This window comes from Chiloscyllium plagiosum, unplaced genomic scaffold (genome assembly GCF_037043375.1).
Source record: "Chiloscyllium plagiosum isolate Xiang-an unplaced genomic scaffold, Cpla_swu_hap1 HiC_scaffold_17, whole genome shotgun sequence".
NCBI lineage: Eukaryota > Metazoa > Chordata > Chondrichthyes > Orectolobiformes > Hemiscylliidae > Chiloscyllium > Chiloscyllium plagiosum.
Genome location: NW_028270155.1, coordinates 17,597,247 through 17,613,235, shown reverse-complemented (window position 1 = coordinate 17,613,235; position 15,989 = coordinate 17,597,247). Strand labels below are relative to the sequence as shown.

At 39.6% G+C, this 15,989-nt stretch overlaps 1 protein-coding gene across 1 annotated transcript in view; it reads right to left on the bottom strand.

Moving 5' to 3' along the window:
• Window positions 1–28: 28 nt before the first annotated feature.
• atmin (ATM interactor) overlaps window positions 29–15,989 on the bottom strand; it is a 31,449-nt gene continuing 15,488 nt past the window's right edge. The window contains exon 4 of the mRNA XM_043706584.2: window positions 29–6,769. Coding sequence (XP_043562519.2) covers window positions 4,981–6,769 — 1,789 coding nt within the window. The 3' untranslated portion in view covers window positions 29–4,980. The remainder of the gene's footprint in view (window positions 6,770–15,989) is intronic.

Below are 15,989 nucleotides of genomic sequence, written 5' to 3'. Positions count from 1 at the left end.
ATTTAAAAAAGATATGCTACTCATGTCAGAGAAGAAATATGTCTTTATTTTGTATAACGCTGCATAATTTGACCGGCATCAATGTGCTTTTCACAAAACATCCACTAACATGATATATTGGGAAAATAACTTAATGTGCAAAATTCCAGTGAAGTGGAGTACAACAAAATATATCTGAAGTTAAGCATCAGCTTAAAAGAAATGGTCACTCACGACAAAATGCATATTTAACACAAAGAAAAAAGTCACTTTTGGCACAATATAGTTTACATGGATTGAAATGACAGATATTTACACAGTAAAATGGGACAAAATTCAACATGTAATGCCGAAGGAATAAAGTTACCATTAAAATGTATGCAAATAAACTTATCTAGTTAAATGGAGCAACTACTTGTCCACTAAACATATTTTAGTCACAAAACTTTTGTGAAGCAGCAAAAAAGTCATGAATCTTGCAATTTTAGATGCAAATGTCAAACTACTGAAACAAAAAATAAATTACAACTCAAAATTTTATAAAATCATCTCAGTAACCAAAAGCAAAAATTCATCAACCCATATGCTACAGGGTAAGTTGCTTTTTGCTGGTGCCCTCCAAAGGACACCAACTCCCACTCAAAAATATCAGCAAACTTCCAGAAGTTTTGACCACGTTGCTATCCCTCCTATAACAGCTTAGGTATTTAATGTCTGAGCCCGCTTCACTCCTCAGGCCATTCCAAATCGACTGAGCAAGAAACGGGAATGTGAACGGTGGTTGATTTGCGCCCTTCCTGAGCCAGGAATACCAAAAATAGTGGTGTTACTTTTAAACTGAAAACTAAATCCAGAACAACTAGTCTGAGACACAAGGCGGGAAAAAGGTACTGAGACACATAACACAAAGGCACGCAAGGAAGTGAAACTCAAACTGAAAGAAAGTTAAGAAATATAGTTCACCAGCTGACCAAAAATAAAAGTAACACTGCCACTTATTCTACCTCAAAAACTTAACCACTTTAGCATTTTCAGCCAAACAAACAGATTTCCTGAAGCAAGCAATCTTAATGTACTCTACCCAAGAATGTAGACAGCATTAAATGTATTGCATGCACATACGCTTTTTTAAAAAAGTAATAAACTGCAAAAGGAGATTACCCACAAAAAAATGTAGCTTATTTTACTAAAATAAAGTTTACTTCAATAAAAGACCAGTACAGAAAGCATGAAATATGAAGTACATCACCCAGGACAAGCTACATGTGACACATTACCTGACTTAGAAACAAAGCATTTTAAAAATGTGTGCACAAGGTCCACTAACACAGCAGGTTATGTCTACAACACTTTGGTTAAAGCAGGCAGAATACTCCTCTGTTAGAGTCCTGTAAGCCCACAGTGCAGTAATTAATCTAAATGGTCACTGTGTGCAGAAATGCTCATTTGCTAAGCTTATGAAAAGGATAATAACTTTGATCAATGGGAAAAACCTTTTGAATGTATAATTCATAAGTATGAAAATAAGATTAATTCAGTGTTAATGATTTCAAAGTGAGTTTAAAATGCTAACGCATCTGTACACTATTTGCTACACTAAGATTTCAGTCAGTCAGTCATTGGTCACTGCTATCACTTGACCTGGGAGTGGGGTAAAATAGTTTGTCTGGGGACAGCATTTTAAACTTTGTCATGCAAACATGACAAATACCTATGGTTTCAGTTTAATCACAAACTGCTAGTGATGAAACCAACTTGAGCAATAAAGTACTGCCAAAAAGGCAGTTTGGTGTAGCATTAAAATCGTACTGATTGGAGTATTATTTAGCCTTAATAAATTTACCACCAAATACTAAGTTTAGCTATCAATGTTAAGCATTGCTATATTAAACAGTTCATTCCAGAAGCCACAGATATTACAGTTTATTTATTTTTGAAACTACTACCAACAGCAAATGGCACATCTATTCAATGCATGAAAGAATTAAAGTGGTATTATGAAAGTATTGCAACACATCAACTGCAAACCAATTTGTGAAACAACGTTTGGTTGGAATTTTAAAAATAAATTGACACCAAGTTACTAACAGACAAATCTAGACATAGCATTGAAAAATAGCAGCGTGAACACAAATACAGACAATATCATGAAAATGTAGTTGAGCTTTTGGTCTAATACTGTAGGAGTTACATATATTAAATGAATGAAATGCATATCCAAATTCAGCTCTTGGAAGCTCTCAAGATGTAGGAAACCAAAACTCTTTATAAAGATATATAACAAGTCAGTATTTTGTGTAATACAAAATTGCTTTATCACCACATCTCAAGGATGAAAGTGTGTTAAAAACAGTTTCAGGTGATAAGCTACTGCTCCAAACTGAGACATGCATGTTGAAACAGAGTAATCAAAGACACTGCCCCGATTGGTGTTCATGATTCTTCTAACCGGGGAAATCAGGAGCACAAGTCCAACAGAGCCATTTGGTGTGAATGGGCTTTTTAACATTTTTGGATCATCTGGCAGACAGAAGACAGATAAAGTTATGCACTAAATGTAGCCTTAAAAAAGGAATTGTCCTTCTTTAACAGGTGCCTCATGGTTTCAAAGCACTACTGGAGACTGCAATCATGTTGTTATAAATAATTTTTGAAATTTTCTTTGCAAAAATTTCAGATGGGAAAACTCAATGGATGTAAATTTGTGCAAAGCTTCAATAAACAGGAGTTTGCACTTGCAAATGGGATCTTGATATCAAGATGCTTACTAATTTGCATCTCTCCTCATTTGACAGAACCAATTCAGCATGTCCCTAGTACGTAATATAAATCAGTCCTATGGAATTAAAAAAAATGATTTACTACTTTCTTAGAATCACCAATTCTGCAAAGCCCTCGAATCAAGTACTAACAATTCAGTACTTTATCTCCCAATGTAGGAATTGATGCTGGTTTCCAGAAAGACTTCTGGTCACACAAGAACTCCAAACTTGCCAGCAGACTTAGACTCCATTTTTCCACAATAACAATAAGTGGCCATTAGGAGCCTAGAATACAAAGATGTAGAAATCAAGGAAATGAAACAAAATTAAACATTTTTCCTGAGATACAGGCAGAAAGATTCAGCCACGATATGTAGCAAGCAAAAAATAAAAAGTACTTTTCTCTGGAGAGCTCACCTTCCAAAGGAGTCTCAAATTATTCAGTGATGTAGCATGGATACAGCAGCATATATTATTTGGATGAGGTCTAGATGGGATCCCATCACAATAAGGAGAATATTTTCATAATACTTATTACAAGCCTGGATTTGATATCCAAAAGTTAGCAACGATACAGGATCTCCATTACTTGAGTCACAGTCATTTACATGGAAGGAAGATTTTATGAGATAATGTCATAAGGTGATCAAGCTAAAAATCACATAATAGGTATAGACATCAATTTCAAGGCTGTGCCTACGAACTAATTCAGTGAAAGACAAACATGAATGATCATTCACCCTCACTCAGGTAGGATTCTGGTGGAGCATTTCTTGATTAATTACAGCCTGCTTTAGCCAAGCTAATGGCAACATTATAAATTTGGGCTCTTAGATTCTTAAAAGCTAGACGAGAGCCCAAACGTAGTCCAACAACATTTGCAACTGCTTCATGCCAGCAATTTGATTAGGTTACAAGCAGCACTGTGAATGGTCATGTGCAACAGCAAAGCAATTTCTAAAGACCGAGGGCATGCCCCCAAAAAAAACACACATGAATAATTAAAATTTGTTGCCACTGAAGACTTAAAAGTGGTTACATGTGCAAATTCAGTAACTAATAAGAGTGGAATCACCAAAATTGGTCACTTCAGGATTGGGTAATTAGGTTTTTGGAAGGTCATGGAAGCTTTACACTGATCTGGTCAAATTAAATAATTGTAATCCAATTTACAGCAAAAGTAACAGGTTGCATGAACTGCATTATGCCATTAATCTAATGGGGGAAAATGCACTCTTGCACAATGAAGATGCACTGTTTAATGATTTCACTGTATTGTGAGAAGTATTCAGCTACTCAATTAATCATGTGAATGAGTAATGAAGTCACAGATACCAATGCAGTTACAATTTCAATGTGCAGTTTGTGCTATCAACATGGCTGAAGCATGATGATTAACCAACTGCCACTAGCAGAGGAACTCCTCTGCCCAACAGATGTCCAACAAACCATGTTTACAAAGTGCATATACTGACAATAACCAATATCAGATTTGGAAAGGGTTGTCAAACCTCAAAATTTAAGCTGGAGTTCATTTAACTCACAGGGACATGAAAAGCAAGTATTTAAAATAAAGATCACTGAACATTTTCATTTATCACATTGGTGAAAACCTACTTTTAGAATGGACAGGAGATACAGAAACAGGAGGCGGTGTTGAAACCTTTAAGAATGTATCCAGAGTTATTGGCTTTAGCTGAAGAACTTTCTAGGTAAGCTAGTGAGGGCCATGTGTGAATAACTGCATCTTGAACCATCTTCTAACCATAAATAAGCCAACTATCATGGTGGAAGGTACAAAGGAGACTGAAAACTAACAAAAGAAAATCAGAAATGGCAAGGTATATCTAATTCCTCACTTGTAAACATGGAAAGACATGGCTTCATAAACATTCCAGAGTATACACACTAGCAGTGCATTGAAGGAAAGTCTCAGGGGGAAAGCAAAAGTCAAACTGGATAGGGTCATGGATTAGAAAAACTAGAGAATGCTGAATCACAGAACAGCATTTGTAAAGCCTAAACTTATTAAATGCTTTTTAACCCAAGAAAAGGGTATCCAGACACCCAAAGAGAAAGACTTCAGATCAGTTTAAAACTTCTCTGCCATTTTCCTCTCAGCCCCATACACAGCTGCCCAAAGAGGTGCACAGTAATGCAACACCACACTTCAACATGAAATGTTGCCACTTTCTAGGGCACCAATCCAGAGATCAATGCTGCTTTATAGCTGTGCAATTCAGTCACTGTTTTTATCAGTATTTCGAAACAAGGAAAAGATTTCATCGCATGTTTGTGTTTCCACTGAGCTGAAATGTGATTCCATTGTGTTCCATGCCGTATCTGCCAACAGAAAGTCATCCATTACGGTCTGTGTTTCATTGCTAGTGAAGAATAGACTGCTGAGGTTTTCAAAGGTAGTCTGTGTCTCAGTGCAGTTTAACTGGACTTGGCTTTCAGAGGCACAATTCAAATTATTTCTATAACATACATCATCAGTCTGAGTTTTGGTACCAGAGGACTCTGCACTTAAAGATAAACTGGACTGTTTCAAAATACTGTCCAGAGGCAGATGCGTACTGCTATCTATCAAGAAATTGAAGTCTGTCTGAGTCTGCGTATCAAACATTTCTAGCCCTAAATAAGTGGACTGTCCCCTGCCATTGTATGCTTGAGCAGGATGGTCTGAAAAGAAGAAGTCGGTCTGAGTCTCGATATCCAGAGATTCCAAAGCAGACTCTGTTTGCAAAGTACCAAATTCATTCTCTTCTGTCTGTGTTTGTATGTTGCTTGCAGATAAAAATTCAATATCAAAGTCAATACCCGTGCTGTGTGCCTGGCTGCTTGTCATACTCTCAGAGGCATCGGATAAAAGACCACGATTTTCTAATGAATGATTGGCTATGCTTTCTGACAGGATATTTTCCAAGTCATTAAACAGGTTAATTGTCTGAGTTTGATTGTCAGTCATAGGATTCTGTTGAAGTAAAGTGGAGTTAATGTGAAATTCAACAGCTGATTTAGAGCTCTGTAAGAGATCATCATGAGATAACTTTTGGTTCATGCCTACTGCATCCAGAGGGAAATTAGTTTGAGTCTGTGTACAAACACTGTATGAGGAAACTAAAGAATGGTCAAAAATGTCTTCATGATTACTTGTGTTAATTAGTGCTTGAACTGCAGAGCTTTCATCATGAGCAGAATTCACCAAACTAGTTTGCGTTTTCCTTGAAACACCAAACAATGGAAAACAAGTCTGACCAAACGAATCTGTCTGAGCACTTATTGACGTAGTGATTTTCATGTCTGGTTCAAAAGTTTGCGTTTGGACACTTACGGGTAGCAAAACTTGAGCGCTGATACTCAGATCAGTCTGTGCACAAGCCGACACAGTGTTCTCTGTAGAATAGCATGTAGCTAGAGATTCTGGTGCTGTGTTCTGTGCAAGGTGTGATACCTCTGTCTGAACATTTGTGGAGTTAAATTTGTTTTTACTGCCTATGTCTCCAAGTGAAGGAAAAGCTTGGTTATTGACAAAACCTGAATCCATGTTGATTTGCACTGCAGTACTGACTGGTTCAACCATCATGACGCTAGTCACCTTGGAGGTGGGAAGACCACCTTTAAAACTTAACCCTTTCACTTCCATAGACGGTGTCACAGTTTCCACTGAAGGAGGTAAAATATGCATTGTGCTTAGAATAGATCCTTGATCGTCAACAGCAACAACAATGGACTTGACTGAATTATCCACGGATGTGCCCGAAGATAAAATAACTGGTAAATGTGTTAAGTGCATTACAGGAAGTTTAACAAGTGCAACCCTGGGCTTTGGTAACAACAACTTCTGAATTTGTTTGGCAGGAGGCTGCTTAATGCAATCATCTCCGCAGGAGTTTTTGATGCAGGTTCTTTTGTTCATCTCTGTTGGATCTTGAACTATCTGGATTTCCTGCTTCACTTTTGCTACCTGGTTCAAGCAATTCTGATTTGGCCACTCATTTTTTCTCTTCTTACGTGGTGGATCCCTGTACGGTAAATAAGACAAATTTGGCCATTAGAACCCCAGTAATAGAAACCTTACCTCTTTCACAATCATTGCACCCCCAGCACAAGGACATTCAAGTGGTCATAAGAATGACCAAGGTGACATATTGACTATTTCATAGTGCACTATGGCTGAATCACACAAATTTTAAATTCCACCTCGATAAGGCACAGTATCCACAGCTTCACATGTTGATAAAGTGTTGCTAATGATGCAATCAAGAATGTCTGATTTATTTTTGTACTTTTGCATTAAGCACAGAGAGCTCCACTAATTGTGAAAGGGTGCAAAATTACTCATTTTTAATTTGCTTACATTAATCTCTAGTCAGATGCTGGTTAACTCAAAACAAACAAACAATACACTATTTTAGATACAAGATGTCTGAAGAATTCAGGGGAACAGCAATGAAATAAGATTAGAATACATAATTCTGATGAGGATTAACACATGAAAAGAACCATATCATTTATGTGGTTAAGATTAGCAAGCCTTTCAGAGCTCATGGTAGATGGAGACCTAATGATTATTAATTTCAAACAGAATTTAAAGGCCTGCAGCTGTGTTTAACAAATCTAAAGAGAAAGTTACACAAAAATAATAGATAGAAGTAGGCCAGGCAGCCCTTTGAGTCTACTCTGCTGTACTCCTCATCCCAATAGTAAAATGACCAATCCTTATTTCAAGACTAATCCCATGCTCTAGATACTGCAGCAGGAAAACTTTTTTTTAAGCATCTTCCCTTCCCAGTCCTTTGTGCAACTGAAATCCATATTAGCACTGAAACAAATGTACTTTAGTAAAGCTGAAGACTGGCTTAATACCAAGAGCCAATCTGTACTTTAAGATTGAGCTCTAAAGTAAACTTGCTCAGAGATATTGTTACAACTCTGGAGTTGATGGGGCTTGAACCTGTGCTTCCTGGCTCAGAGGTTGGGACACTACTACTGCTAGAGGTCCCCCTTGAATTTTTAAAACCTGGAGTGTGCAATGAATAATTAAAATTACTAGTTTGGCAATTAATGTGATTTACCTCAAACCAAGTAGAAGCAAAGGAAACTAACAAGTCAGAAACCAGTGACCAAATGGAAACCAAGAACAACCATACAGGCAGCATGTGACTGCCCATGATTTTTCTGCCTCCCAACGAGTAACTGATTGGCTTTCATTCAGTGTCTGGCCACAACGGCATGGCTGAAACTAGGTCTGCAGCTGCTCCATGAACATATGCTCGATGCCTTGGTTCTCCAACCTGCATCAGAGGATCCTTGAATTTGTCCAATGATCATCATTTATAAAGTTGACTTTTTCCCTGTCTCTATGTTTCATAGCAGGAGAATTCTATGAACGCTGGCAACATATTCCAAAAATGCTGAACCTGGGGACGCATTGGCACAGCCAACATTTGCAGATTAAAGCAATTAGTATCACGCTTGTTCCCAGAAGGTTTAGATATATCACAGCAGAAGTGATGAACAGACACCAGCAGCTACAATTTATCTTAATTTTATGGCAGAGTGAAGGATACTGCAGTGCAATTAAGATTCATACAGTTTCAACAGCTAAGGAGATGTTTAACCATTCACAGAGTCAGTGTGTCATAGGAGGTGATATTCAGCCCAATAAGCTCAAACTAACTCTCTATAGAACAACTTAATCAATCCCACCCACTCATACAACCCTGAGCCAACCAGATTAATTACCCACAAATGCCCATCCAATTTCCTTTCAAAAATTATTGTTCCTGCTTCCACCACCGTGTGGGCAGAAAGTAAGCTCAGTGAGTAAAAATGGTTTTGTTTTGCATCATGCATCTCAAGGAATAAAGACATCCAAGACTGATCCAAGAGTGTTTACTGTGGAAAAGGACATGGAAGATATAGAATGTAGAGAAATAGGTGGTGACATCTTGAAAAATGTCCATATTACAGAACAGGAAGTGCTGGATGTCTTGAAACATGAAAGTGGATAAATCCCAGGACCTAAACGTCTGTCAGAAGCTAGGGAAGTGATTGCTGGGCCCTTTGCTGAGATATCTGTATCGTCGATAGTCACAGGTGAGATGCCAGAAGACTGGAGGATGGCTAACACGGTGCCACTATTTAAGAAAGGTGGTAAGGACAAGCCAGGGAACTATAGACCGGTGAGAATGACATTGGTGGTCGGCAAGTTGTTCGAGGGAATCCTGATGTACATGCATTTGGGAAGGCAAGGACTGATTAGGGGTAGCCAACATGGCTTTGTGCGTAGGAAATCACGTCACAAACTTGATTGAGATTTTTGAGGATTGATGAGGGCAGAGCGGTGGACATGACCTATATGGACTTCAGTAAGGCTTTCGACAAGGTTCCTCATGGGAGACTGGTTCGCAACATTAGATCTCATGGAATACAGGGAGAACTAGCCATTTGGATACAGAACTAGCGCAAAGGTAGAAGACAGAGGGTGGTGGTGGAGGGTGGTTTTTCAGACTGGAGGCCTGTGACCAGTGGAGTGCCACAAGGATCAATGCTGGGTCCACTACTTTTCGTCATTTATATAAATGAGTTGGATATGAACATAAGAGGTACAGTTAGTGAGTTTGCAGATGACACCAAATAGTGGCACGGAGAACTAGCCATTTGGATACAGAACTAGCGCAAAGGTAGAAGACAGAGGGTGGTAGTAGAGGGTTGTTTTTTTAGACTGGAGGCCCATGATCAGTGAAGTGCCACAAGGATCGGTGCTGGGTCCACTACTTTTCATCATTTTTTAAAATGATTTGGATGAAAACATAGCAAGTATAGTTAGCAAGTTTGCAGATGACACCAAAATTAAAGGTGTAGTGGACAGCAAAGAAGGTTACCTCAGATTACAACAGGATCTTAATCAGATGGGCCAGTGGGCTAAGGAGTGGCAGGTGGAGTTTAATTTAGATTAATGCCAGGTGGTGCATTTTAGGAAAGCAAGTCTTAGCAGGAATTATACACTTCATGGTAAGGTCCAAGGGAGTGTTGCTGAACAAAGAGACCTTGGAGTGCAGCTCCTTGAAAGTAGAGTCACAGGTAGATAGGATAGTTTGGTATGCTCTCCTTTATTGGTCAGAGTATTGAGTACAGGAGTTGGGAGGTCATGTTGCGACTGTACAGGACATTGGTTAGGCCACTGTTGGAATATTGCGTGCAATTCTGGTCTCCTTTCTATCAGAAAGATGTTGTGAAACTTGAAAGGGCTCAGAAAAGATTTACAAGGATGTTGCCAGGGTTGGGGGATTTGAGCTTAGGGAGAGGCTGAACAGGCTGGGGCAGTTTACCATGGACCGCCAGGGGCTGAGGGGTGACATTTGAGATGTGCTTATACAGAGGTTTATAAAATCATGAGGGGCATGGATAGGAAAAATAAACAAAGTCTTTCCCCTGAGGTGGGGAAGTCCAGAACTACAGGGCATAGGTTTAGGGTGAGAAGGGAAAGATAAAAGGGACATAAGGGGTAACGTTTTCACGCAGAGGGTGGTACATGTATGGAATGAGCTGCCAGAGGAAGTGGTGGAGGTTAGTACAATTGCAACATTTAAAAGGCATCGGGATAGGTATACAAACAGGAAGGGTTTGGAGGGATATGGGCCATGTGCTGGCTAGTGGGACTAAGTTAGGTTGGGATATCTGGTCGGCATGGACTAGTTGGACCGAAGGGTCTGTTTCCATGCTGTACATCTCTATGACTCTATGACTGATGGACTACTCCAGTAGACAATATTGCTTGGGTGCTCAGTCAATTTACAATGGCAAAGTAGCCTTTTCAAATTTGACACGTCTATTTTGATTAAAAATTAATCATCATCAGGACCAATGCATTCCAGTAGATGGCAGAATATCTCAAGATAAATTACTAAAACAGCAGTGGAAGTACTTACCAAGTACTTGTCAGCATAGATCACAAACCACAACATAAAAATAATTAAAAACAAACAAACAAAACAAATTTGTAGGAATAAGATGAATTTCCAGGGGTAACAATTGGAGGCAAGAAACTTCTGGTATGTTAACAACATAGCATTATTTGCAAACATTGTGTACATCAAGTAACATCTTGACATTTAGAATATGGATTGAGCATATAAATTAGAGAAAAAATTAATAATTAGAAGAAGCTCATTAGAATAAAGCGAAGATTGAAATGAATGGTGTCACACAAACAAGTTAAGAAGTTGTCGGTGTAGGAGAAGGGGTGACAATGGACTGCAGTGCCACACTTCCACCTTAAATCTGTTACACATGAGCAATAAATGCTAGCCCAACCTGCGATCCTACAGATGACTAATCCTAATGCAAGATGGCAGAGTAGGGCTCCTGAGCCAGAGCTCATTTGCTCTCCCCGTTTCCCTCTTTTTTTAAAACTACATCTAACCTCATGTTCTCAGGCACATCAGTGACATCCAGGTGAAGTCAGCGTGGAGTCCCAGCCTCAAACTAAGCTGATATGGAGTCGTCTGCTCAATCTTCTCTGCTTGGAAGGACTGTAATTCTGAACTTTTCTTATTTCTTTATTCTAATTTATTTAGATTTTGTACTTGGATACCTTTTGTACCTAAGATGGCACAGAGGTCCGTAATGCTGGACTTTTTATTTCTTTATTTTTCTGATTTATTCCTAAGAATCTGTACCTAGGTATTTGTGTATGTGTGGTGACACAGTAAGGAGCCACTGTGTAACCTTTTTACTATACTCATGTGAGTACATGTGACAACAACTTACTTCTAAAGATTGTAGATATGATGTCAGAGTTAGAAAGATAGCCAGAAGTAAGTTTGTGATGATGAAACGTGTTAGGAAAACTCAAGCTTGTGAAGAGAAACTTAAAATGCTTCATTCTATCCATTTTCTACATCCCTCAGAAATTAGATTAGATTAGATTAGATTACAGTGTGGAAACAGGCCCTTCGGCCCAACAAGTCCACACCGACCCGCCAAAGCGAAACCCACCCATACCCCTACATTTACCCATTACCTAACACTACGGGCAATTTAGTATGGCCAATTCACCTGACCCTGCACATCTTTGGACTGTGGGAGGAAACCGGAGCACCCGGAGGAAACCCACGCAGACACGGGGAGAACGTGCAAACTCCACACAGTCAGTCGCCTGAGGCGGGAATTGAACCCGGGTCTCTGGCGCTGCGAGGCAGCAGCGCTAACCACTGTGCCACCGTGCCGCCCACGTATCCAAGGTATCCAAGTACAAAATCTAAATCTGAGCAATAAAACGAGAACAAGAAATACAAGCCTTTGAAGTGTCGATGTCAAGACATCAGAGTCGAGTATACCAATAATTTCACATATAGGCCAGAAAACAGTTGAAGACTTACTCAAAATTGCAAGAGAAAATTAAAAATGCTTTTTTTTAAAGAAAATGCATCCAGAGAGGAAAATGTATTTCAGCCACTTGATTGGAGCAGAAAAGCTGCAGGTCTCGTATGGAGGACAAAGTGGAAGGTAGCAAGAAAAAAACCCAAGGAATCCGGAGGGGGGGGGGGGGGGGGAAGGAGGAGGAGGAGGAGGAGGAGGAGGAGGAGTTGGATAACAGATGTCATGGAGCAGTTACAGAACAACAACAGTGCATGTAGGAAGCTGGTGCAAGACAGACAAGCACGGCATATACCAAGACAGATCTGCCAGAATTAGCTACAACCAAGTAGCTGTTCAACTGAAAACCAGTGTGGAATGGCATGTGCAGGGTGAACAGGATTAGAAGCACAATGGCATCTGGACAAATGTTTGGATGATCTCAAGTTTACAAACAGTAGAATAAGATTCTAATCAGGAGATAGTCAAAACTAGAGCTACCAAAAAGCAGGGATGGGGTGTTCAGCAGTAAATGAGTAGGGGAATGGAGTCAGAAGTTTTATGCAAGTTGAAGTAGGTGATGTCAGTTATGGTGAAAATGTGGTTGAAATCTAATTTCTGAATCAAATATACTGTTAAGGTTGGCCATAGTCTGGTTCAGTTTCATAACTGGTAGGGAAAGAGATGCTGGCAACTAAGGAGCAGACGTTTAAATGCAAGTTACATTTGAGAGCAGAACATTTGAAATAGAAACTCACTCAGTTGAGAGTGTGTTGCTGGAAAAGCACAGGTCAGGTGGCATCTGAGAAGCAGGAAAAAATCAATGTTTCAGGCCAGAGCACTTCATCAGGAATCAGGAATTCGGGCTCCGGCCCGAAAGGTTTATTCTCCTGCTCCTTGGATGCTGCCTGACCTGTGCTTTTCCAGCCACACACTCCCAATTCTGATCTCCAGCATCTGAAGACCTCACTGTCTGCTAGAAACTGACCCTCGCTCTCATTTTGTTCCTCGCCTTGAGTTCTGCTTCACAAAGATTTCCCTTAGTGTTTATTATTTTAACTGTCCCCACCTTAGACCATCTGGCCACGGTTAGCTGGATAGGGGTTGTCATTCTGTCGACGAGCGACCTTTAAAACTCGAAACGGACACGATCCATCAATGATGGATCAGCCAAAATTATAAAACGGTTTACAAGCAGACAAGAGAAACACAGGATTCCCCACTTCTTGAAATGCAGATGTTGTTTTTGTATTAGATTTCTCAAAAAGTAAGATTCTCCAATGTAAAATGGATAAAATGATGACCTTGTATTACCGATATTGTCATAGGCAGAAAGCAATGCTGAGGTCAAGGCCAGGGTTGTAAGGTCACTTTTTTTTTTAAGCTTTAATTTAAATTTGTTCAGTATAGTCATTTACGTTTGTCAATACTTCTGAACCTCTAACATCTTTAGGATTTACTTTTTTGATCTATTACTATCCTATCCAGGTAGGACTTGTGCGACAACAACTGACAGTAAATAGTTCCAATGGGAAAAAAAAGTCAGAAGTTGTTTGGTTCTTCCTGAACTCTCCTGACAAACATACAGCTGTCCAAAGGGATTAAACATGTTTCCAGATCAGGTGTTTTTTGCACTACAGTATTCTTGAACTAGTCTTCCTGGAGTCAGCTTTATTTTCAGATGCTCTTTTCAGGAGCCATATTGGAAAAGAATATTTTTGAAAAGTAATAACAGAATTAATTCCTTAATTAAAAAACATCCATGTGCACCTAAGTTTAATGAAAGAAATTTATCCTTTAATCCAGAAACATTAACACATTAGGCCTTTGTGCCCAAGATGATCAAGAAGCTCCTTTAATCCAGTGCTCACATTTTATACTGTGACAAAGATGATTTGAACTATGGTTCAGCTACAGCTCTTTAAATCCTGCCCAGCCAGAAGACCTGAAAAAGATTCATCCTCAATCGGTGGTGCATTTCTTTCACACAGTAGTCGAGATATCAAATTTTGTAGGGAAATGAAGAATGGGCAGGAGGACCACATACGAACTTATAAATCAGGAGCAAATGTAAATTATTAAGCCTGTCTAACCTGCTCAACTATTCAATAAGTTTGTGTTTTGAATTCTACACTCCCATTTGCACTCAATAACCTTTGATTCTCTTGCTTAACAGAAGTCTGCTGTGCTGTGTATCACAGTCAGCATGCCAGGATAGCTTTAAATAAAAACGTGCTCATTTCACTTGTTCCTAATTAACTTATGGGACCTGGATGTCACTAGCTAGAACAGCATTTATTGCCGTTCCCCAACTGTTCAGAGGGCAGTTAACAGTCAACTATAATGATGTGGGTCTTCTTCACATGTAGGCCAGACTGGCCAAGGACAGCAGATTTCCTTCCCAAATAATATTAGCAAACCATATGGATTTTCTGACAATTATATGGCCAGTGAAATTTGAATTCAGTAAAAATCTGAAATTAAAATCAAAAGCTGGTGATTTTAATTTCAGATTTTTACTGAATTCAAATTTCACTATCTGCCAATGGTGCATCTGATCCAAAATCTCCAGAGCTTTAGCCTGGGACTCTGGATTGCTGTTCAGCGACATTTACCAAAGTCTCCATCTCCCCTAACTACATTATAGAATGTGACTTGAGGATATTAAGATCTCACACTTCATATTACTTCAAATCACTTGTAAAGCATTACCCTACAAGAGAGCAACAGGTTCCAGTAGAGTAAGAGCTTAATGTTAGCCCTGTAAACTGTGCTTGAGGAATGTGAATTTGCTACACAAGGATGTATTACATGTAATATATCCACTTGGATCTTTAAATGTTACCATATCCATGCTCAGTTTTTATGTTACAAGAGATCTCTTAAGCATTAAGAGATTAAACTAACTCTGCAGGGGCATGGGAACCCAGATTGTAGCTTCAGGGTGCAGGGCCTGGAGTGTAGGGAGGTTAGGAACATGGCATCAATTTCCAAGGAGGGTGCCTGTAAACAGGAAAGTGGCTTGAAGTGTGTATACTTCAATGCAAGAAGTATACGAAATAAGGTAGGTGAACTTGCAGCGTGGGTTGGTACCTGGGACTTCGATGTTGTGGCTATTACGGAGACATGGCTAGAACAGGGACAGGATTGGCTGTTGCAGGTTCCAGGATTTAAATGTTTTAGTAGGGTCAGAGGTGGGGGTAAAAGAGGGGGAGGTGTGGCATTGCTTGTCAAAGATAGTATTACAGTGGTGGAAAGGACGATGGATGAGGACTTGCCATCTGAGGTAGTTTGGGCTGAGGTTAGGAATAGGAAAGGTGAGGTCACCCTGTTAGGAGTCTTTTACAGGCCTCCTAATAGTCCTAGAATCATTGAAGAAAGGATAGGGAAGGTGATTCAGGAGATGAGTGACAGTAATAGGGTGGTTGTTATGGGGGACTTTAACTTTCCTGATATTGATTGGGAAAGCTATAGCTCAAGTTCGATAGATGGGTCAGTGTTTGTTCAATGTGTGCAGGAGAGTTTCCTGACACAATATGTAGACAGGCCAACAAGAGGTGAGGCCATACTGGATTTGGTTCTGGGTAACGAACCAGGCCAGGTGTTAGAATTAGAGGTAGGTGAGCACTTTGGGGATAGTGACCATAATTCGGTGATTTTTACACTCGTGATGGAGAGGGATAAGTGTGTACTACAGGGCAAGAGTTATAGCTGGGGTCAGGGAAATTATGATGCGGTGAGGCATGACTTAGGATGTGTGGCTTGGAAAAGTAGACTCCAAGGCAAGAGTGTAAATGATATGTGGAGCTTGTTCAAGGAGCAACTATTGAGTGTCCTTGATAATTATGTACCTGTCAGGCAGGGAGGAAAGGGTCGTGC